Source organism: Microcaecilia unicolor, chromosome 5, assembly GCF_901765095.1.
Source record: "Microcaecilia unicolor chromosome 5, aMicUni1.1, whole genome shotgun sequence".
Classification (NCBI taxonomy): domain Eukaryota; kingdom Metazoa; phylum Chordata; class Amphibia; order Gymnophiona; family Siphonopidae; genus Microcaecilia; species Microcaecilia unicolor.
In genome coordinates, this window is record NC_044035.1 from 131,469,732 (window position 1) to 131,494,137 (window position 24,406).

Consider the following 24,406-nt stretch of genomic DNA (forward strand, 5'->3'; position numbering starts at 1 on the left):
CAGTCCAAAATGTGATACTTTTCACAGCTTTAGTGCTGTTAATGTGATGTGCTATTCTTAAAGTAATTTACAATAGGGATGGGCTGTTTGCAATGACACAGGAAATGTTAATGATATGTCTTATAGTTCACTGATAATAGTGCAAACTCTTTGAAAAGAGGGAACACTGCTTTGGAAAGAAGACACTCTCTTCTGATAGTGGTACCACCAGGGCTTTTTTTGAGGGGGTACTGAGTACCGCCACCTTTTCTATTGTCTGCTAAAATTGACCCATGGTCCCCAAGTTTTAATGAAAGAGTTCAGGCTCTACACATCAATTCTGCATTGTCATAGATTGTGTGATTGTTTGCAGGGGGCCTGGCTATTGTGGGATGGGTCCCTCAGTGATTACCCCACCCCTGAAGGGTGGCCTGGCATTTGAGTACCAGCACCTTTTTCACTAGAAAAAATGCACTGGGTACCACCATGCACACACGAACCATTGAGTATGTGTAATCTAGTGCACATTTGCAAACTTGTACATGCATACATGCCCTATCGGGAGAAGAGAGACCGTTCTTTCTGAAATACTGCATCCTCTTTCCACATAGTACACACTATTTCCAAAGACTGCACTATTACTCGAAACTGATAAAATGAATAAAATGAGATTTCCTAAAAAAACAATATAGGAAATGACAATGAAATTACATTTTTCTGTCTGCCCATCCCTAATTTACAATCTGCTGTCTTGCTTACTGCTTAGGATTTTCATGATTGAGTGACTACATTGGAGCTTCACCTTGTGATCTCTGCATATCTTCCAGAAGAACCCTGATTCATAATTTGGAAATTGTATTTACAGTATTTTCTATTACTTTTCTATACCACATATCTAGTAGAAGACAATTCTCATTCGATTGTAATAAAATACCATAAAACTATAACACCATGACAAATATAAATGAAAATTAAGACATAAATGTAAACAAATGTCATCACATATTAATGTACAAATGTAAAAAAAATTCCCTAACTAAAACAGAAAAAATCCTAATTTGAAAGCAGTCAAAATTTAACAAAGAAAGTGTTTTAATTTATGCCTGATCTATAGAAAAGTCTTTAGTTTCATCTTCCCAGATAATGAGTACCATAAGCAAAGTCTGCCACGAGAAAAGCAGATAATCGCATATAAGAGTGGAGTGGAGGAGTGGCCTAGTGGATAGGGTGGTGGACTTTAGTCCTGAGGAACTGAGTTTGATTCCCAATTCAGGCACAGGCAGCTCCTTGTGACTCTGGGCAAGTCACTTAACCCTCCATTGCCCCATGTAAGCCACATTGAGCCTGCCATGAGTGGGAAAGCACGGGATACAAATGTAACAAAATAAAATAAGAAAGTCATGTCTCTCTTTACAATGGAACTACTAATAAATTTAAATCTACTTACATTAACTAGAGCACTATGTGGCACCTGTACCAGCAAGATGGAGTAAACCAACATCAGTTAAAATTTGAAAAATTATACATAATCTGTTTGGTAACCAATAAAGTGATTCAAACACAGAAGTACTATGAGCAAGAGAATCATAACCTATACTGGTGATTTAGGGGGATAGGTATCAAAATGCATTAGCACTATAATGCAATTTAGTTGCCCCTTAACGTATGTTAAATGGCCATAATACACAAGATTCTATATATGGTGCCTGAAAATTCCATGTGGGAAAAAATATGCCTAAATTTTATAGAATAGGCTTAAATTTCCACGTGGTATATATAATATGCCAATCGCCGGTCCGTGCAGCTAAATTTAACTGTGGTCAATTACGCCAACTAAAACCTGGTGTAAATCCTGACACCTAAATTGGGTATGGAGCATTTATATTCTATAAAAATGCACATAAATTTTAGAAATGCCTATGACCCAACCATTCTATTCCATAACTACGCCTACTTTTCAACTATGCGACTTACAATTTATGTGCACCATGTTACAAAATATGCTTATTAGTGATTGTTAACATCCAAATATCTGTGGTGATTATCTTGTTAACTAATTAAGTTATGCACATTGTTATGGAATACGCTTTGATTTCCATGCAGAAATCTTGGCTTGATGTACAGAATCCTGGGGAATGCGTATTATATTACCATGATGCATCCTATATAATAATTTGCACCTCCAACATTCTGCATCTGGATGCCTGGGTTTGTAACATCCATTCCCACTCATTGCCCCGCTCTCGCGTCAAAACGTAATGACGTCAGAAGGCGGAACAATGAGGGGGAAGGGAACGCTGGAGGCGAGATGATATCAGGAGGAGAGAATCGTGGGACATCAAGGGCAGGGAGGGAGGGAGGAAGGGGAGGGCAAGGCAGAGGAGAATTGATGGACATAGATGGGATGGGAGGACAGTCATAGGTGCCCCGTATAAGAGGCTTGGGGAGGCTAAGCCTCCCCAGCCCAACCGTGACCTTCCCCTGGCTGCTGCCCCCCCAAATGCAGGGCTGCCTGGCGCAGCAGCGCTGCAGCCAGGCAGCTCTCGGATGGTCCCTCCGCTCATTCCCACCCTCAGCTCCCCTATCGCCAGCCCTCCTCTCTGTTCCTCCCCCCCTTGTGCATGTTTAACCCTTTTAATTTCAGGTGCAGCGACGGCAGTGAAGAGGACAACACAGCGGGCTCGCCTCCAGCTTCTCCCTTCCCTCACACAGTGCCCCGCCTTCTGCGATGATGCATTTCCTGTTTCCACGAGGGTGGGACACTGTGTGAGGGAAGGGAGAGGCTGTGTTGTTCTCTTCACTGCCGTCGCTTCGCCTGAAAGTAAAAGGGTTCAACACGGGGGGCGGGGAGGAGAAGGAATGGAGAGGAGGGCTGTCGGGGAGCTGAGGGAGGGCAGGGAGAATCACTGGACATGGATGGGAGGGGAGGGCAGGGGAGAGAGGAGAATTGCTGGACATGGATGGATAAATGGGGGCAGGGGAGAGAGGACATTTACTGGATATGGGTGGATGGAGGAGAGGGCAGGGGAGAATGGAGAGTTCCTGGACATGGATGGATGGAGGAGAGGGAAGTCAGGAAGGCGATGCACATGGATGGAGGAGAGGGAAGAGAGGAGAAATGCTGGACATGGATTGAGGGGAGGGAAGAGAGGAGAAATGCTGGATATGTATGGAGTCTGCATACTCTTCGTCTTTTAAAAAATACTATAAATAAAAATCACAAAAAAAGAAAAATTAAAACAAAAAAAACATAGATAAAACAATCCAAATCTCGTAGCCCTGGAGCATATTCCTCATTATACACCCTTCCCAATTATTACTTATCATGACAGAACATTTCTCCTAACAGTTCCCTTAAAAACATAATCACCATTACATGATAACCTTGCTAGCACCCGTTTCATTTCTGTGAGAAACAGGCCTTTTTTACTAGTGTTATTATAAGTTACTGCAGAATGCGTAGTAGTAAGAGGCAAAGCATGCAAATGAACAGGTGTGGGTATGGATGTTAGGTGTTGTTTATGTTTATAAATGTCTACTTTTATCTACCGGTAATAGTAAAAAAAAAAACACGAGGGAAGATGAAAGAACTGGATAAGCAATAGCCATAAGGTAGCCAAGCTTGTATGAATGTCTGATTAATTTTTAGCACAATGGAAAGTGATAAGGGTGAGGAAGAGTAATAGTGAGGTATGGGTGATATTATTAGATATACAAATATAGGCAAGGATAACAAGAGAGAGGGGCATTGTTGATATGATGTCTAAGTCCGACTTTGGATGTTTTGCAAAAAATGTCCAAAATCCGAATAGGAAAGAAGGTCATTTTCAAAAAAGAAAAATGTCTATCTTCTGTTTTCGAAAATAATGTTTCAAACAACGTTTTGTGATTTGGACGTTTCGTTTTTTGGTCCATTTTCAAAAATGTCCAAGTGGAAAATGCACAAAATCAAGCCATTGGGATGTAGGAGGAGCCAGCATTTTTAGTAGACTGGTCCCCCTGACATCCCAGGACAGCAGTAGGGCGCCCTAGGGGACACTGAAGTGGACTTCATAAAATGCTCCCAGGTACACATTTCACCATTTCTCCCTTACATTGTGTGCTGAGCCCCCCAAAACCCACTACCCCCCAACTATACACCACTACCATAGCTCTTATGGGTGAAGGGGGCACCTATATGTGGGTACAGTGGATTTCTGGTGAGGTTTGGAGGGCTCACAGCTTCCTCCACAAGTGAAACAGGTAGGGGGAAGTATGGGCCTGGGTCCACCTGTCTGCAGTGCACTGCACCCAACACTAGACTTCTCCAAGAATCTACATGCTGCTCTAATGGACCTGAGTATAGCCTCTGACGCTGGCATAGAGGTTACATACATAGTAGATGACGGCAGAAAAAAGATCTGCAAGGTCCATCCAGTCTGCCCAACAAGACAACTTGTGTGCTACTTTTTGTGTATACCCTACTTTGATTTGTACCTGTGCTCTTCAGAGCACAGACCTTTTTCATCACATTTTTGGAGAGTGGGAGGGGTTATTGACCACTGGGGGAATAAGGGGAAGTCATTTCTGATTCCCTCCAGTGGTCATCTAGTTATTTAGGGCACCTTTTTGTGCCTTATTCATAATAAAAACAGGTCTAGTTTTAGTCCTGGACAGTTTTGTTTTGTTCCATTATGGCTGAAAAACGTCTAAGTATTAGGAACACCCAAGTTCTGCCCTGGCACTCCCCCTTGAGATTTGGACGCACTTCTAGTGGACTTCAGAGAAAAACATCTAAAAATAGTTTTCAAAAATGCTGATGTGGACGTTTTTGTGAGAAAAACGTCCAAATTCAGACATGCCACTTTTTGAACGTTTTTCTCTTTTTAAAATGAGCTCATCATAATAAAAATACAAAACAATACTCTTAAAAATGCATGAATCATAAAACAATTACATGTCAAAAACTATATACCTAAATTATAATATAAACTCTTTCTATCTATATCTATATAATATACCAGACCAATAAAACAATCAAAACAGACTGCAAATGTGCACATGACTTCTCAAGATAATTGTATGCTTGTAATAAAATAAAAGATAATTAAAAGAAACTATAAATTTACATATGGCTTCTCAAATTAACTGCATGTTTATAACACAGTCAAGAATAAGGATAAAATGGGGGATATAAGGAATACAGGAACCCTGCTGACTGTATAGACAATTGCACATTGATTATAGTAAATAGCATAAAAACATCTAAAAAGATAGTTGTAAAAAAAAAAAAAGTTTACTACACAACCGGTTATAACATTAAAAGCGAGACAAGACAGTAGAAACTGGTAAAAGCAAGCCTCTATTAATGCCAGTTAAGATAGTTAAAAAAAAAAAAACCCTAGAAAATGGTGCCAAGACTGACTGTGCGGTAATTTTAAGACCAGGTGCCTAATACAACAAAAAGCTACAGAAAAAGTGTATAAAAAGACACATACAAATACGTGAAACAGTAATGGGGGGGAAGCAATGACTCCATACATAGCTAACTTCTGTGTCGTACATTTTGAGAAAACCCATCTTGAGGGTCACCTCTATAAGTCCAATGTTGTTGCTGGCATTTTTTTACATTGGTGTGAGGATGCTGACACTCTGGAATTTTTTTCAATTGGTTAAATCAAAGGGATCCATATTTAACTTTCAAATTGCAATATAACGCACATGAAACTAATTTCTTGGATCTGCATATCCGTAAAAAAGAATATGGCTTCTGCACCACATTATACTGCAAACCGATGGACAGGAATACATATTTATATATTTTTCCAGTTTTCACAACCCATCTCTTAAACGTAACCTGCCGTACAGCCAGTTCCTGTGGCTAAAGAACATTTGATCAGAGTATGATGACTTTGTAGAACAATCAGCTATCATGTCAGAGAGATTTGTGAGAAAGAGATATACCAGCAAATGTATAAAAGAGGGATATGATAAAGCCAGAACAAAGAATATTTCCATCAGCTCTTTCACATGACTAATGCTTTTTTGAACATTCATCTTGGACATAGACACTGTGGTAGATGTAGCATCTGCCTACATTCCCTGGAGGTTACCACTTTTACTCATCCACAATCAGAAAGAGTATATCCCTTGATGCATTCATCAAATTGTAATATGGCACTGGTCATATACATTCAATGAAACAACGCACTTGATGGAACATAGGAGCTGCATCAGTCGTAACATTGTCTCTGCACCCATAGCTGAACATCGGAACAGCCTCAACCATTCTATAGATGATATAAATTTTTTTGTATTTAAGGTGATCAGTAATTCATGGAAAGGCAACGACATTGATAAATGCCTTCTTAGATAAGAGCTGGAAACTATTTATTTTATGTAGACCTCTGAAATAGACCTGAGACCTTTCTTATGATATGTCTTTAGCATCCAATGTTAGCTACAATCTTACTAGCCCCCCACACTTTTGTTTTTCTCCTTTTCAGTATGTTGAGCTTAGGGTTTATAAATTTCTTTGCATGTTTTTTAACGTCCCTCCTTTTTTTTAATGATGTTTTTTTAACTACTTAACTGGTGGACTGGTGGACAGGATGCTGGGCTCGATGGACCCTTGGACCCTTGGTCTTTTCCCAGTATGGCATTACTTATGTACTTATGTACTTATATACAACCAAGTTTTCAAGTTCTAATAACCAGTTATTTTTACAAAACCAGGTGTCAAGGTCTAGTGACAACTTCTTCAAAGTGTCTCTTTAACTCACAGGATATACATGAGTTCATGAGTTTTTAATATTTTTAAATGTTTTTATACTTTTAGTATATATTTTTACAGTATGTTTTATGCATTTGTTTTGATGTGCAGTGATTTTCTGTGACTCCTGAAGCAGGTGGGCTGACTGCCGAAACATATTCCCATGTTGGGTCTTTCCTTGGTGCCTTAATTTAAAGACTTGCTATGTTTTTAACTCCCCATGTGGAAGTCATTGTGTCGACCTCTACTTCCTGAAACTGTAAGGGGAAACATCCTAGCTCTGTGAATTAGAATAGGCACAAATTTCTTGATGTTGCCAGTAAGTTTTTAATGTGAATTTGTTGTCTATTCAACCCCATAATGAAAAACTGTATGCAATGAAATGGTCCCAGACTTCTCACTGATACAGTAAGTGAAGAATAAAACTTTTTTTTAAAGAAAAAATACAATGTAATAACTTTTGGGCCCTTTTATCAAGCAGCATTAGAAAGTGGTCTGTGATAGCCCCAGCGTGGGTCTTTCCTGCTACTGTGGCCACTTTTAGTACTGCTAGTAAAAGGCAGTTTTTTCTATTTTCCCGATAGTGACCACATGCTAAATTCCCAATTAGTATGTGGCCATTGGTGCATGATCCCTTACCACCACCTATTTTGTAGGTGGTAAGGGCTCATGCACTAATCCTCTGCTAATCAATTAGTGTGCGGCAATGCTCACACGCCAACTGATTAACATAGCTGCACCACTCTCCACCCCAAACACACTCCCAAGTACTAAAAAATAAATGTTATTTCTTAATGCGTGGATGGTGCATGCCGATTCTAAAACTACCACAGGACGCCTGAGTATGTCCCACAGTAGTGCATTTTAACCTTCTATATGCACGTGTTAGTGCTTATTGCATGTTAGTAAAAGGGCCCCTTTAATTTTAACTGTTTATAAAAAAAAGTAAATTCTGATTAAGTATATCTTTTCTAGCATTGACATATTTAGAACTGATATTTTGTTCAGCTGTAATTTCAGTTTTCAGTATGTCACACACATGAACACTGTCAGGTGTGCCACAACAGAAGAAACAACTGAATTAAAAATTAAGTAAAGCTAACTCTCAAATTACAGCAATAGTAATTTTCTTTTAACCTTTTATTCAGGTTCTCATATATATACCTTAAATGGAACTGACCCAGAAGGACATTCCGTGATATATGGCCTGGCTTTTGAGCCTGGATCCAAGAGTTATTTTGCAGTTAATCCAATCCTTGGGAATGTCACATTGATTGAAGAACTTGACAGGGAGGTAAAGTATAGGAGGATGCTTTCTGTTGATGTTATTTAGTTTATATGACTTCTTTCTTTTTAATTTATGGGTCAATATTCACACTCCACAGTCTGGGATTTTTTTAAACACTGGCCATGGCATTAAAAATCTACTGTCTGCTTAAACCATGCTGAACAGGAATAGCATTTGATATACTGACTTTCTGTGGTTATATTCCAAGAGGTTTATATGTTACATACAGGTGCTAATTTGTGCCTTGGGCAATAGACATTTAAGGGGTCTTTTTACTAAGACATGCTAGAAAGTGGCCAGTGTAGCGATTAGCACTGGGTTTGGTGCACGCTCTGGCCACTTTCTAGCACAGCTGAAAAATGGCCACGGTTGTGGTTTTTTTTAATGACAATACACTAATTTCCCCATTAGTGCATGGCCGCCACCTATTTAGGAGGCAGTAAGGGCTCCTGCACTACTCCTGTGCTAATCGGGTAATTCATGGTAATATGCTCACGCTACTTTATTAGCACAGGCACACCTACTCTCCACCCCCAGACATGCCTCCAGCCACAAAAATTGAAAAATATTTTTAACCACGGGAGTAGCTGCCGAAACTACTAAGGGATGCCTTAGCACGTCTCCTGGTAGTGCCCCTTTACCGTGCAGTAGGCTCATGTTAGACCTACCGCGCCTTAGTAAAAGAGACGCTAACAGGCTCATTTTCAAAAGAGAATAACGTCCATATTTCGACATAAATCGGTTGGACGTCCTTCTCCCAGAGTTGTCCAAATCTGTATAATCAAAATTCAATTTTGGACGTCTCCAACTGCAGTCCGTCGCAAGGACGTCCAAAGTTTAAGGGGGCATGTCGGAGGTGTAGCAAAGGTGGGACTTGGGTGTGCCTAACACTTGGACGTCTTTGAGCCATAATCGAAAAAAGCAAGGATGTCTCTGATGAACACTTGGACGTTTTCACCCAGGCATTTGTTTTTTTACGAATAAGGCACAAAAAGGTGCCTGAAATGACCAGATGACCACCAGAGAGAATCGGGGATGATCTCCCGTTACTCCCCCAGTGGTCACTAACCCCCTCCCATCCTCAAGAAACATCTGTAAAAATATTTCGTTCCAGCCTCTATGCCAGCCTCAGATGTCATACTCCGGGTCCGTGACAGCACATGAAGGTCCCAGGAGCAGTTTTAGTGGGTACTGCAGTGCATTTCTGACAGGCAGACCCAGACCCATACCCCCCCCCCCCCCACTTGTTACATTTGTGGAGGAAACAGCGAGCTCTTCAAAACCCACCACAAACCCACTGTACCCACATATAGGTGCCCCTTCACCTGTAAGGGCTATGGTAGTGGTGTACAGTTGTGGGTAGTGGGTATTGGGGGGGTTGGGGGGCTCAGCACACAAGGTAAGGGAGCTATGTTCCTGGGAGCATTTTATGAAGTTCACTGCAGTGCCCCCTAGGGTGCTTGGTTGGTGTCCTGGCATGTCAGAGGGACCAGTGCACTACAAATGCTGGCTTCTTCCACGTCCAAATGGCTTGCATTTGGACGTTTTTGACATGGACGTCTTTGGTTTCGAAAATCGCCAAAAGTCAGAAACGTCCAAATCCAAGGACGTCCAAATTTAAGGAGTTGGACGTCTCTGATGGTATTTTCGAAATGAAAGATTGACGTCCATCTTTTTTCAAAAATACGGTTTTCCCCTCCCCCGGATTTGGACATTTTACAAAGATGTCCAAATCGCAACTTGGACATTTCATTTGAAAATGCCCCTCTCCTTGTCTTACCCAGTGACACAAGGAGCTGCAGTGGGAATTGAACCTAGTTCCTCTGGTTCTGAGGCTATTACACTAACTATTAGGCTACTTCTCCACTCTGTAGACAGTCATATTCAGTGGCACTTAACCAGGCAGTTCTGCTAAAAATGGACTCCGACTGCCCCAGCACTATCCGGCCAATAACTGAGCAATCCAGGAGCAGAGACAGGACAGACCCAGAAGTTATGCGGGAACTGCTGATATTCAATGCTGATGCCTGCATACCTCACTGGGCAGATAGTACTATATAAAAAGCAGTCCTATCTTACACCTGGGAAAACAAATAGACAAGATGTCTGCAAGAGCCAAGGTAGTGAAAAGAAAGGATCAAGCCAAATAAATAAAATCCAAAGGTGTAGCTTTATTTTACTATACTTGAGGGGTTAGAAACAAGTGCCAGACATGGCCACGTTTTGCCCTAAGTTAGGGCTGTCTTAGGGGAAAATCATACTGTTAGAACAAAACAAGATTTGTTTAATCTACAAACAAATCTTTTCCAGTGACGGAGAACATAGTTTGCGGTTGTGGGGTAGTAGACTTAGGAGTAACGTCAGGAAATACTTTTTCACAGAGAGGGTGGTCGATGCCTGGAATGTGACAAAAACAGTGACAGAATTCAGAAATGCATAGGATAGAAATAAAGGATCCCTAAATAGAAAAAGGATAACACATCAACAGGAATAAGTTAATTTATGATGCTCAGGAGTGGTACTTAAATGGCAGCTTCAGCAATGGAGAAGTGAAGCCAATATTTATATTTTTGTTTATTGGAGGACTTGATAAAACCGCCCTTCTTGCGCAGCAAATCAAGGTGATCAATACATAATAAAAAGACAATAATGTGAAAAGGAACTCCATTAAAATATAGGACAGAGATTAACATCCACTCACAGTGGACTGACCTTTATGATCTGTGTCCCGTATAAGGCAAGACAGATCAAGATGAGATTTAGTGGGCTTCAGCGGCAACTCCAGCAGTGGGAAAGCGAGACTAATGCCAGATGGACTTCTACAGTCTGTGTCCAGTATATGGCAAGTCAGATCAGGATGGACTGGAGTGGTTTTCAACAGCAATTCCAGTAGCTGGGAAGTAGGGCCACTGCAGGGCAGAATTTTTTTTAATGGTCCGAGCCCTGAAAATGGCTAGTACAGATCAGGAGCAAGTTTGTCTATTTTATACCACATTCATTTCATATGAGTGAAGTTCTTGTATATATCAGTGGGGGAGGGGAATACATTGTATGGTGAAACTTAGTGAGTAAAATGCTGAAATAAATCTATTGGATTGTTGGTTCAATATTGCTTTGGTAATGAATACGTTGGGCAGACTAGATGAATCAAGCAGGTCTTTATCTGCTATCATTTTCTATGTTGCTAAGGGACCCTTTTACGAAGGTGCAGTAGGGCTACTGCGCGCCAAATTGACCCTACCGCTGGGGTAGCATGGGCGCCCAGCGGTAGAGGGACTCTGTTGAGCTGATCTGATAAAGCTAAGTTCCCACTGCTGCCAAGAAGTACAATTGTTATGACTTCGTTTTAGAAAACAGTTTGAAAAAGACATATTAAAAAAAGAAAATAGAAATATAATAAAGGAGGTGGAGGTTTTTCAGACTAGTAAAGGAAAAATGTTGTAACCTTAAAGTGTAGTCAATAGACTAATAAGATACTGATAAAATACTGAGGTTTTTTCCTCCATATTGTTGTCTTATTACATGAAAGTAAGAAAGTGAAAAGATTTAGCGGTAATACCGTTTAGAAAGCCTGCTATTTGTGGTGGTATTAGATGATTTCAGCTATATAATCAGCCAATAAAGATTTGTAATAGAATATGATAGTTTACATATATTGTAGCATACAACTAGGCACTGGCATCACACTTGATATAGGGCTGGTATAACTGCTCACACTTTAAATTTGCACTAGTATACTTTAAAGAAAAGTTGATGTCTACATTTCTTTATAGTAAGAGGCTTGAAATAGATGCATAATTCTATAACAATGTGCCTATATGTAGGTGCCCGTTCTGTAAAGGAGAGTAGGTATGCATATACTTAGGTGTGAGCACTTATACCAGCTATAGAGCTAGTATGTATGCACCTAAGTGCCAGTGATATGCTTCTAAGTTATAGCTTTCAATAGGTTATTCCCCAGATTCTATATACGGCACCAAAATTTGGGTGCACTGCCAAGATGTGTGTGCAAATAAACTGGTTAATGAGCTCAACCATCAATAATTTGAGTGCCAACAACTAATTATTGATGTTAATTGGCACTCATTATAATTTGTGCACGCATCTGGCTGCACGCTATTCTATAAGGCACGGTGCCTATCTCCCATAGCGTGTATCCCTTAAGGGGGCATGGTCACTAGAGGGGCACAGGAGTGTCAGGGGTATTTTGAAAATGTATGTGCATAGTTATAGAATACTGGTTAAACATGTGTAACTCAGATGCAAACACTTACCCCAGGTTTCAGTAGGCATAAGCCTTGCACCCAAAAATAATCATTGGAATTGGCACTATGTGATATTCTATATAGAGCATGTGCCCTCTTTTTTTGGCACCCATTTTGAGCACTATTTATAGAATCTCTCCCCCCCCCCCCCCCCCCCCATGGTCTAGATTCTAAATTTCATACCTGAAAAATCTGTGCAGAAAAAATATGCCTAGTCATATTCTATAAAGTATGCCTAGATTTAGGTGTACTTTATAGAATATGCTTACATTTTGGCACGGTTTATAGAATACACTGATGTGCCATCCACGTGACTAACTTTAGTCATGGGCATGTACACCAAGTATTACTTGGTGTAAATGCCTGTGACTGAATTAGGCACAGACTGGGTGCATTCTGTAACAATGTACATAGATTTTAGAAATGCCTATGACCCACCCATGTCACACCCGTTTTCCAGCTATGCACATTAGAATTTATGTGCGTCACTTTACAGAATATGCTTAGACAATTGTGTGTGTAAATTATAATTAATGCCAATAATTGCTTGTTGCCAATTATCTGCACTGATTGGCTTGTTAACTGATTAAGTTGCATGTATAAATACAGAATATAACTAGATTTGCACTTACAACGTAAGTTGTGCTGTATAGAATCTGGGGTTATGTGTATAAAAGTATACCCTGCCTATTGCCTTCCCAGAATCCACCAATTTGTACCCCCACCTATAAAATGCGCACTATGTAACATACACATAGGTATGTATCCTGCATATACATGTGTACATACACACATATATGCTGGTATTATAGAATTAACCCCTAGTGCATATGCAACTATAATAATCAATGGTAAAAAATCACACTTTGTTTTGTCATTCATTTCATCTGAATTTGAGGAGAGATTTAATTTGCTGATACGGATTTTCTAATAAAGGGGTAAAGGGTCATGGATTTGATATACCACCTTTCTGTGGGTACAACCAAAGCGGTTTTATGTATATTATATGCAGGTACTTTTTTGTCCCTAGTGGGCTCACAATCTAAGTTGTAAAAGCACTGTACATAAGAACACAAGAATAGCCATACTGGGTCAGACCAATGGTCCTTCTAGCCCAGTATCCTGCTCCCAATAGTGCCCAACCCAGGTCACAAGTATCTGGCAGAAACCCAAAAGTACCTGGCAAAAACCAATATAGGTATACATTTCTAGGGGAATGTAAGGTACACCGGTAGTAGCAAAAACAGAACTTTACAATGCACATGCCATCCCCTCTTATTTTTGTTGTTCTGTTCTTTTTCACCTCGTCACTCTTGTATCTCCCTTTGTCTCATCCCTATTTTTAGCTCTGTACATCACTAAGATGGTATTTTCTATCTATGATATATCAAAATAAACTTGGACTATAAGAGAAAATTATTTAGTAAAGTTCTAATACACAAAATATTTCATAAGAATAGTGTGTGCGCACACACACACACACTTGTATGTGTGTATGTATGTGTATGTGTATATATATATGTATATATATATATATATATATATGTATATATATATATATATATATATATATATATATATATATATATATATATATATATATGTATATGTGTGTGTATATATATATATAACCATTTTGATCTATATAAGTTAAGCAGTATATTAAATGTTAATATAAATGTAAACATCTAAATATATAGCTATTCATGCATATATTGAAAAGAAGTACTACAGATGTACAGTAATGTGCCAATCTGCCAAATAACTACAACTTTAATAATTGTTATTCCCAGAGAGAAGATGAGATAAATGTGATGGTCAGCATTTCAGATGGATTGAATAAAGTAAGTATCCAAATAGGGTGATCACATGGGATAGAACACATGCTTAATTAAGTAAATTTATCCTATTTTCTATTTAAGGTGGGACGGTGGAGGGAGGGGGAGGAAACCTTAGTAAATCAGGAACTATGTGACCCTTTTATTAAAGTGCAGTAAACATTTTACACTAACTGGACTAGATTCAGTAAATGGTGCCCAAATTTGGGTGCCGGAAAAAAATGAGTGCTGAGTGCTAGTCTATAAATGGTGCTCTGAGTTGAGTGTGTAGCACTGGAATCCACACCGAACTTTGGGCATGACAATTTACAGTAACTGAACCCTGGTGTAAATCCTTGTGCAATAATTTGGATTTGCATCTTGTACAGAACTATTCTATAAAGATGCATGCAACTGAAAAGGGTGCATGAGAGGGTCAGAGGCATTCACTAAAGAAGTATACAGTATTATAGAATTCAGGGAATCTGCACTCAATTTACACATAAATGGGCACTTATATACATAAATGATCAAAATATCACCATTTTTTTTTTTATTTGTACCACATGCTTTTCCACTCATGGCAGGCTCAATGTGGCTTAGGTACTTATTTGTACCTGGGGCAATGGAGGGTTAAGTGACTTGCCCAGTCACAAGGAGCTGCCTGTGTCTGCAGTGGGAATCAAACCCAGTTCCCCAGGACCAAAGTCCACCACTCCAACCACTAGGCCACTCCTCCACTCCATTTATGTGCCCTCCTGCTGCCTTTATAAGTTGAAAATGTTGCATAGACTGAAAGACCTGCTTTCAAATTTGAATTTCAAGACAGTGTAAAATCACTTGGGGTCCCTTTATTTGATTACTGTAATTTGTTATTCCTTGATTAATAAAATCCTGTTTACACATAGTAGAAGGAGTCTAAAATAGGACGGCTTCAAGGTATTTGGAACTTTTTATTTTGCTGTTGATGATATACTTATTCCAACTGGCTCTAAAAATTTTTTTTGCATTGTTTCTAGATTTGAACACATTTCTTCAGTTTTGTATGAATTACATTGATTATTGATGAAGTGGACAGTTCAGTTTAAAACTTTGAGTTTGATTTACAGAGTTATAGAGAATGAGGTTCCTATCCCTTTAGCCATGGCTTTAAGTATTTATTGTCCATCAAAAACTCTTAGATCTGCTGATAAACTATTATTAATTTTCTCTTGTAAACAGGTTAGATTGGAGGATATTAGATCTAAAGATTTTTACATTGCGTTTTCTCGCTTGTGGAATGAGTTACCCATTGAATTAAGAAAGATTGAGAACTATCTGCAATTTAGAAAATTTCTTAAAGCTTATTTTTTTCTCTCAGGCTAATTGCTGATGAGTGGCATTAGTTGATTGGAGAGCTATTTATTTTAGTTTCTTCTGTTAGTAATTGCTTTTATATGGAAGATATTTTTTTTTGTTTAATTTTATTATTTTTGTAAGCCACCTAGAATATAGGATAGAGCGGTCTATAAGCTGTGTTATAAATAAATAAATAAAAATAAATAAATAAAGCAAGGTGGCTTAATTACCTCCTTAAGGGGCCTTTTTACTAAGCCGCGTAGGTGCCTACGTGCACCCAACGTATGCCAATTTGGAACTATCGCCTGACTACCATGTAGCCTGGGCAGTAATTTCATTTTTTATGCATGTCCAGTATGCGCACTGGAAAAGACATTTTATTTTCTAGGGCGCGGCACTAACCGGGCGGTAATCGGCATTGTACATGTGCTGATGATTACTACTCGGTTAATGCGTGAGACTTTACTGCTAAGTGAATGGGTGGCAGTAAGGCCTCAGGCCCAAAATGGATACATGCCAATTTTCACTTTGCATAACATTTATTTTTGGCCAAAAAAAAAAAAAAGCCTTCTTTGCAGGCGCTCTGAAAAATGGGCCTGAGTGTGTCCAATACGCACGTGTACAACAGCGCAGGCCATATTTTGGTGCACTTTAGTAAAAGGACCTCTAAATCTTCCTATTTCGGAGGTGCTAAGTCTGCTGTCCTAACTGCCACAATGGCAGAGTAAAGTAAAATACTATGCATTAATTGGAATGCACATTCCTATCCATAATAGGCTATTCAGTTATCATGGGAATTAGCATGCTTTCTGTCATGCCAGTGCTAACAGCACAAGCTAATTCACAAGCTAACTGATTAGCAAATTTTAGTAAAATGACCCTTATATTACTTAAAAATATTGAGAAAAACTTCAACCTGTATAGTGATTCAACATAAATACCCTACATACAGCCATCCATAATCATACCCCAAATTCTCAAGCTGAGAAGATTCAAAAATAAAAATGTATTACTCTGATAAGACATCACACTCTTACAGGGAAACATCAGAAAAATCATTGGGTTCTTTCTTTTTAAAGTATCATATTGTCAGAGAGAATGGTTACTAGGAGTGTAGCACAAATATCAGTGTTATTCTGAGATATTAAAAAAAGAAAACCAAGAGCAAAAAGTAATCCACAGGAAAAGTTATGAAATCAAACAAAAGTGCATGCAAATTGGAAGGAAAAGCCTCAAAGTCGCTCAAGCCTTGGTAGGAAATACAGAGCGATATAGATCTAAGCAGATCTCAGCTTCATCATAGGCAAAAACCTTCCAGCACCACGCAGTCAAGTGCTGTGCAAAACCCCAAATATGTAGTGCTTAAATGTGTATAATATAACATCAAAAAGCAACTTATTTTAAATACATCAGCTGGGTAGATAATGATGTTAACTTGCCCCCTGGCCAATGATGGCCAGTGTTTCATAAAAACTGCATCAGGGTCCAGTTGGCAAGTATGTCTGCAAAGAACAGAACAATCAGTATTTCATAACAAAAATGGTCTGCATGAAACTTGCCCCCAGGCCAAAAAATACTCACTTGACATCAGAATAGCCAACCAGTCATGCAAAACTTATAAGTATACTAATGTCAAAGAAAATGGCCACTTTATTTAAAGGTAAATGACATCAGATGCCAAAAACCTGGCAACCAATCATGAGAGACCTACGGATTAAAGGGCACGCTTGATCACAAAGGCATATAGCTGATATGGAGGTTTTTTGGTGAGCCAATGATTGAGCACAGCTGAGCTAAGAACGTTGAATTATGCAATTCTTATGAAGTGTCTTGGTTTCAGCAACAACTGAGGCTCTTTTTCCTCCTGTCAAAAGATATCATCCTCCTTTCATTCTCCTTCCTTCACACCGTCTTCACCGTCTTCACTACTGAATTCTGTGTCTTCTGAAAAACAAACAAGCAAAGGAAAATTTCTTGATTTCACTTAGCAAACTCAATTGACATCCATGGATAAACTTTATCAGTTTGATCATCTTTCTCATCTCATTTAAGCATCTTGATTTTCTTTTGCTGTACTATTTCCTTATACTTCATTAGAGTTTGTCAAAGTTCAACATGTCATTTGACAAGCTCATCAAGAGACAACTGCTGTCTTAATTTATCTTCTGCTTGAGTAATTTGTTCATTAATGTCTTTCTCAACCTCCACAGTAGTATAAATAAAAAGCAACATCAGATCTAATATACGCTTATTAAGGATCACTTTCCATTTAGCAACAAACTGCTTATCTCAAATACAAATTTTCAGTTCCTTAACTACTTGTAACCCTCGGGATCATTTGCTTTTTAATGAAGTGAACCAATGTGTTACTGTGTCACTCACTCTGAACCAATCTTTTATTTAGTGTCATCAGCTCAGTATCCTTTTTTATGTATCCTTCTTTCTTGGTCAATAACTCCTAATGTGGATCCTTTGCATTATGTAGCTATACTTTGGGTTCCTCTTTCTCACATGCATCACTTTGCACTTGCTCACATTAAATGTCATCTGCAATTTGGACGCCCAGTCTCTCAGTCTCATGAGGTCCTCTTGTAATTTTTCACAATCCTCTTGTGATTTAACAACTTTGAATAACTTTCTGTAGTCAGCAAATTTAATTACCTCACTAGTTACTTCCATCTCTAGATCATTTATAAATATGTTAAAAAGCAGCAGTCCCAGCACAGACCCCTGGGAACCCCACTATCTACCCTTCTCCATTGAGAATACTGACCGTTTAACCTTACTCTCTGTTTTCTATCTTTTTTTTTTTTTCAATTCTCTTTATTGTCATCAGTACAATACATGCTCATACATCTCACGCTCTGATACAAGCCATCAACTCTTGGAACATCATGACCTTCATCACAAAATATACTCAAATAACATTCATGAAGCATAATTGCACTAACATTTTCTTCTATACCCTTCCCCCCACCCTCCCCTTAACCCCCCCTTGCCTGCCCCCCCCCCTTATATGCTCTCCTTCGGTGATAGGAAACCTCACTATCTTATCATTTCCTCTAACTTCTGCCAAAGCAATGCATACTGCCTGTTGTCTATGTTTGGAGATTTTTTATACAGTGTTCTCATACCTTGCCATTTCTTTAACCTTCGCCACCCAACAGTTATAGGACACTGGTTCTACCTTTATCCAACATTGCAGGATAGTTTTTTTAGCTGCCAGGGTAGCCATATACAAGAATCTCCGTTGTGGTTGGGAGAACCCCTGTTCTAGGAGATCTGTCTGGTCCCCCAACAGCAACGATTGGTAAGACCATTCTACCTTCTCCTGAAGCACTGTGTTCAATACCCCAAAGATTTGGTTCCATAATACCAGTTTAGGGCATTCCAGGAAACTATGTAAGAACGTACCAATACCCGCCTGGCATTTGGAGCAGGTGTCCGATTCCCACAGTTTCATTTTCTTCCCCTTTTCACAAGTGATATATGCCCTATGGAGTAGTTTAAACTGAGTTTCTTGCCAATCCGCAGATTTGACAAATTCGGCTAGTGACACAAACAGGAAATTAAATTGGGGTTGCAAATATTCAGTTCCCAGTTCTCTATTCCATGCAGAGACAGCTCCTCCCTTCCCATTAGCTGGTATAGCCATCTTCGTCAGCTTATACCACGTAGATAATTTATTGCCCTTCGGGGGTAAACATAACACCATCTCATCCAGCTTTCCATATGTCCATCCACTCCCATACTTCCTCCACACCTGTAGCCAATAATGTCGTGCTTGCAGATAGTGTAACATTTGATTATTTGGGATCCTCCAGGTTTCCTTCACTTGCGAGAAGGGAAGGAAACTATTGCCCTCTGTGGACACCAAATCTCCCCAGGCCACACATCCATTCTCTGCCCATCTCTTAAATACAGAGGGTCCCATGCCCACTGGGAAGTCTACCAGTCCCACCATCCTTTGAAAGGGTGAGGCAAACGGGCTTCTATCCTGTCGACTCCTCCACCACTTCCACGCCGTGCGGAGCGGTGTAAGGAAACTAAACTGCTTGTTTGCAATGGTGCCTAACCCTGGAGAAGTGTGTAATAAATTTATAAATGAATAGGGTTTGCACCATTCCTCCCACCAGTGGTTTGGGGTGAATTTTGATTGGCCACTAATACCTTCGTATATTATACGCATCAGTGTTGCCACGTTATAAAGGCGGAGCTCAGGTAGATTAAGACCACCCCTCTCCCTGTTAAGTATTAACACCTGATGTCCTATGCGAGCACCTTTATGTCTCCATATGAATGATCTTATAGTGGACCTAAATAACCTTTCATCCTGTCTCTTAATCCATATGGGTATTGCTTGCAATGGGTACAGTAGCTTTGGCAACAGAACCATCTTAACCAATGCTATTCTTCCATAAAGTGATAGAGGGAGATCTTTCCATCTCTCACAAGTTTGCCTGATCTTATCAATTTGTTCCATTATATTTTTCTTATACATCACTAATGGGTTAGTACTCAAAAAAATCCCCAAATAGCGCATTGCCTGTGATACTGGTGGTATAGGGAGACTACCAAACCTTGAGGTGTCTTGAGTTCTTGCTAGTGGAAGTAGTTCAGATTTTTCACAATTGACCCTTAACCCCGATACATCCCCGAACTGCTTTACTAAGAGCAGTGCCTGATCCAGGTGGGTAAATGCATCCTGCAGATATAGAAGGATATCATCCGCAAATAAATTGATGCGGATCTCCTTCCCTCCCACCATGAGGCCCCTAATCTTGTCACTCTGTCTTATTTTGATCGCCAGCGGTTCAATTGCCATCAGGAACAGGAGTGGCGACAACGGCACCCTTGCCTTGTTCCCCTCTGTAACTCAAAGCTCTCTGTTAGGGTGTTATTTATCATCAGCCTCGCTTTTGGTTTAGTGTATAAGGTCTTAACCCACTCAATGAAGCTACCACTGATCCCGTATTTCTCCATCACCCAAAAGAGATACTGCCACGATATGCTGTCAAAGGCTTTTTCCATGTCTAGCCCCACTATCACCTCATTCCCCTTTGTTCCTTTGTAAGTGTGGATTGCCGCCGATGCCCTAATAAGGTTCATTGAGGCGTACCGGCCCGGAACAAACCCCGCCTGATCTTCCTGTACTACCCTGGACAGATATAGGTTCATTCTTCGAGCTAAAATAGCTGCTAGGAGTTTAACATCCTGGTTTAATAAGGATATGGGGCGGTAAGACCCCACCTGCCCTGGGTTCTTTCCTGGTTTAGGAATTAATATAATATGTGCTAGATTTTGGTTGTGCTGTCCGTCAGCCCCTCCCCCTGATAATCCATTAAAGAAGTCAACCAGTGGTTTAGTAATATCTGCCATTAAAATTTTATAGTATTCAGGCCCATATCCGTCTGGGCCTGGGGCTTTAGTTAGCTTTAATGCCTTAATGCCTTGCTTGACCTCCTGCTCTGTTATAGGGGCGCTTAATCGTTGTGCTTGATCTGTGTCCATCTGCGGCAAATGCAGGCCCTCAAAGAAAGCATCCCTCTGTAATGGGTCTAATTCCCGCACTGCATATAAAGATTGGTAATAGTGAACAAATTGTTTATGTATTTGAGCTTCTTCATGGTACACTCTGCCTGTACTATCCTTTATTGATGTAACAATCTGTTTTTTTCCTGTACGGTCGCACTAGGTTTGCCATAAGTTTCCCTGCGTTGTTTCCCCATTGAAAAATTTGAATCTCTGAAAATATATGTCCCTTTCAACTCTGGCATTAAGCAATTGACCAATACATTTGCGGAGCCGACCCAATTTCTCCCTGTGCTCTTTATCCATGCTGCCCATATGTTGTCTGCGCACTTGCTGGTACTCAGCCGACAATGTTAACAGCTCTGCCTCTGTTTTTTTCTTTCTCCCAGCAGTGTATGCCAAAATGTGACCGCTCAATACTACCTTGGCTGCCTCCCAGTATACAGTTGGACTCACCTCCGGGGTTTTATTATCCCTCTGGTAATTTGCCCACTTCTCTCTCAAATAGGCTTTAAACGCATCATCTCTGTATAGGAAGGGGGAAAACTTCCACACTCTCTCCGTGGCCCCCTTGGTATATTCTATGGAGTACGAGATAGCGGAGTGGTCTGACAGTGTGTTGTCCAGTATGTGTGCTGTTTTTGGCACCGGGAACAAGGCCTGTGACACAAGAAAGTAATCTATTCTAGAATACGAATTGTGTGGAATGGAGAAGAATGTAAAGTCTGAGTCATAAGGGTGTAAAATTCTCCAAACATCTACCAATCCCAATTGGTGTATCAAAAAATTGACTCCCTTATGGTCCCACCCCCTAGTTTTGGGTTTACTTGGTTTACAATCAATAGTAGGATCTGCAGTATTATTAAGATCCCCCCCCCCCCAAGATTCTCTGGTACTCCGGGTATACCGCCATCTGTGCCACTATATCTGAGAAAAATTTATGGTTGTATGTGTTTGGCCCATATACGTTGCAAAGGCTGATCTTTCGGCCCCACAACTCACCCATCACTATGACATACCTTCCCTCATTATCTTGTTATACCTTATGTATGGCTAAAGGCAGTTGTTTGTGTACTAAAACAACAACTTCCCTTTTCCTGCTGTTAAAGGATGAATATGCCACCTCTCCCACCCACCCTCTCTTCAGTTTCATATGTTCCGAGCTAGACAAATGGGTTTCTTGGAGAAAGGCGATATCCGCCCCCTCTTTTCTCAGCCAGGACAGTATTTTGGTACGTTTAACTGGGGAGTGAATACCATCTACATTCAAAGATATTATCTTCAAATTAACCATCTCCCACTCTATAGTCTATAATCCTCATGTCATCCACTCTTCTCTTTTCATGTTCCCGGCGGGCCTCCCAGCTGGACCCACCAGAAACCCTCTGCTTCTGTATTTCGGTTTCCATCAAAGGACATCTCCTACTTTCCCCCTGCAGGCAATTTATCCCATCCTCCCCCCACCCATCCCTCCCCCTCCCAATTCCCCCTTGTTATCTCCTTCCCCATCATTCACACAATCCCTAACTTCTCTCCCTCCCTGTCCTCCCTCTTCCCCTTCAAACCCTTTCTGATTCCTCCTCTTCATCATCCTTCCCCTTCCCGTCTTCAAACAGCAAGAAACATACATCACATTCCCCCCTCGAACTCCTTGCCCAGTCATACACCCCCTAACTCCGTAATAAACCCCCCAACATCAAAATTAACAGATCACAACCTATATACATAACATTCTTATAACTTGCTGGAATTATCTTTATAACTTTGCTCGAGAACTCTGCACCTTTCTCCGTAGCTCTGGACTAATCCGCCACTGCGCCAGTTCATCAGGACCATGCTTACTACAGCTCCCACTCGTTTGGTTCCAGACTTTGTATATGCAATGTCATTGATAATATCCTGTTAATAACTTTGTAACATGTTTGGGGGGCATGAATTTTTCTCCTGATAACTCAGGTCTGACCCCTTTCACATGGAGTCTCTTAATACCAGTGTTGCCCTCTGACCAGGTCTTTCCAACTAGGTTCTCATTATGCCAACAAGGAAGAAGTTCAAAGTTAAATCCAACTATTATATCCCATTCGATCTGTCCCCCGGAGAGGTGTCTCCTTCAATAGTTATTCTCTTTCTGGGACTTCTCTGTTCAATCTTTCCATAAACGCTTTGGCCTCTGCTGCTTCTTGGAACATCAGGGATTTCCCTTCATGCCACACTCTTAGCTTCGCAGGGTAAAGAAGTGAAAATCTAATGCCCTTGCTGTACATCTGGGAGCACGTGGGAGCCATTGCTCGTCTGAGCTGCGCCACCGCCAATGAGTAATCATTGAACAGTAAGAGTTTATGGCCATTATATTCTAGTTGCGCTTTTCTGGATCTCCCCTGTTTCAACAGCGCTTCTTTCTCCCGCCAGTTGGAAAAATGTGCAATTGCTGTTCTGGGTTTGTTATCTCCTTCTTTCCGGCTCCCTATATGATGCACACGATCGCATTGCCAGGCGCCTGTTCCTCCTCCTAGGCCCAACTACGTAGGGAGCCATTCGCTGAAAAATTTGTAAAGGTCTCCCTCTTTCACTTCCTCTGGAAGCCCTACAACCCGCAGATTGTTGCTGCTATTCCTGTTCTCTTGTTCTTCCACTTGTGCTTTAAGAGCTGCTGCTTCTTTTTGCAGGGCTTCGATCTGGGCTGCCATACCCGTCGTCATCTCTTCTTGGGCGAGCACACGCTGTTCCACCTCTGTTAGCCTTCGGGCCTGCGTGTCAAACTTCTCATTGATTTCCTCGACCGCAGAGTGGATTTTGTTTAATCGGTCCTCCAGTGCCGCCGCTACTGTTGAGGATATCTCTTTCGCCCACTCTCCCGCGTTTTTCTCCGGCCCAGATAAGGATTCAGGAGACATCGCCATCTTGGCAGCCTTTCCCGTGGGAGTGTGCTTGTGTTTTATGGCGCCCTGGTTTCTAGTGGGCATACCGTTTGTCCCGTTTCACCTGTGGCGATCAGGTTCGTGCTGTGAGTTCTCTGACCCTTCGCGTTAGCTCTGGGACCTTCGGGGTGTAAAAAAGGATTTAAAAAAGCTGGTTTTTGCAAAGAATTCGAAGGAGCTCTCCCTTCCTGCTGCTGTTCAGGAAGCAGTCATCACGTGACCCAGCCTGTTTTCTATCTTTTAACCAGTTTTTAATCCACAATAGAACACTACCCCCTATCCCATGATTCTCCAATTTCCTCTGGAGTCTTTCATGAGGTACTTTGTCAAATGCCTTTTGAAAATCCAGACACACAGTATCAATTCACACGTTTGTTTACCCCATCAAAGAAATGTTATAGGTTGGTGAGGCAAGATTTCCCTTCACTAAATTCATGTTGAGTTTGTCTCATTAATCCATTCTTTTGAATATGCTCTGCAATTTTGTTCTTTATAATAGTTTCTACACTAACTTCAGG

The 24,406-nt window shown here is 40.5% G+C and overlaps 1 protein-coding gene across 2 annotated transcripts in view; it reads left to right on the forward strand.

Moving 5' to 3' along the window:
* The window catches only part of CDHR1 (cadherin related family member 1), a 148,736-nt gene that overhangs the window by 15,383 nt on the left and 108,947 nt on the right, over positions 1–24,406 (forward strand). For both annotated transcript variants that reach the window (XM_030204878.1, XM_030204879.1), the window contains exons 3-4: positions 7,879–8,024; positions 14,077–14,127. In XM_030204878.1, coding sequence (XP_030060738.1) covers positions 7,879–8,024; positions 14,077–14,127 — 197 coding nt within the window. The remainder of the gene's footprint in view (positions 1–7,878; positions 8,025–14,076; positions 14,128–24,406) is intronic.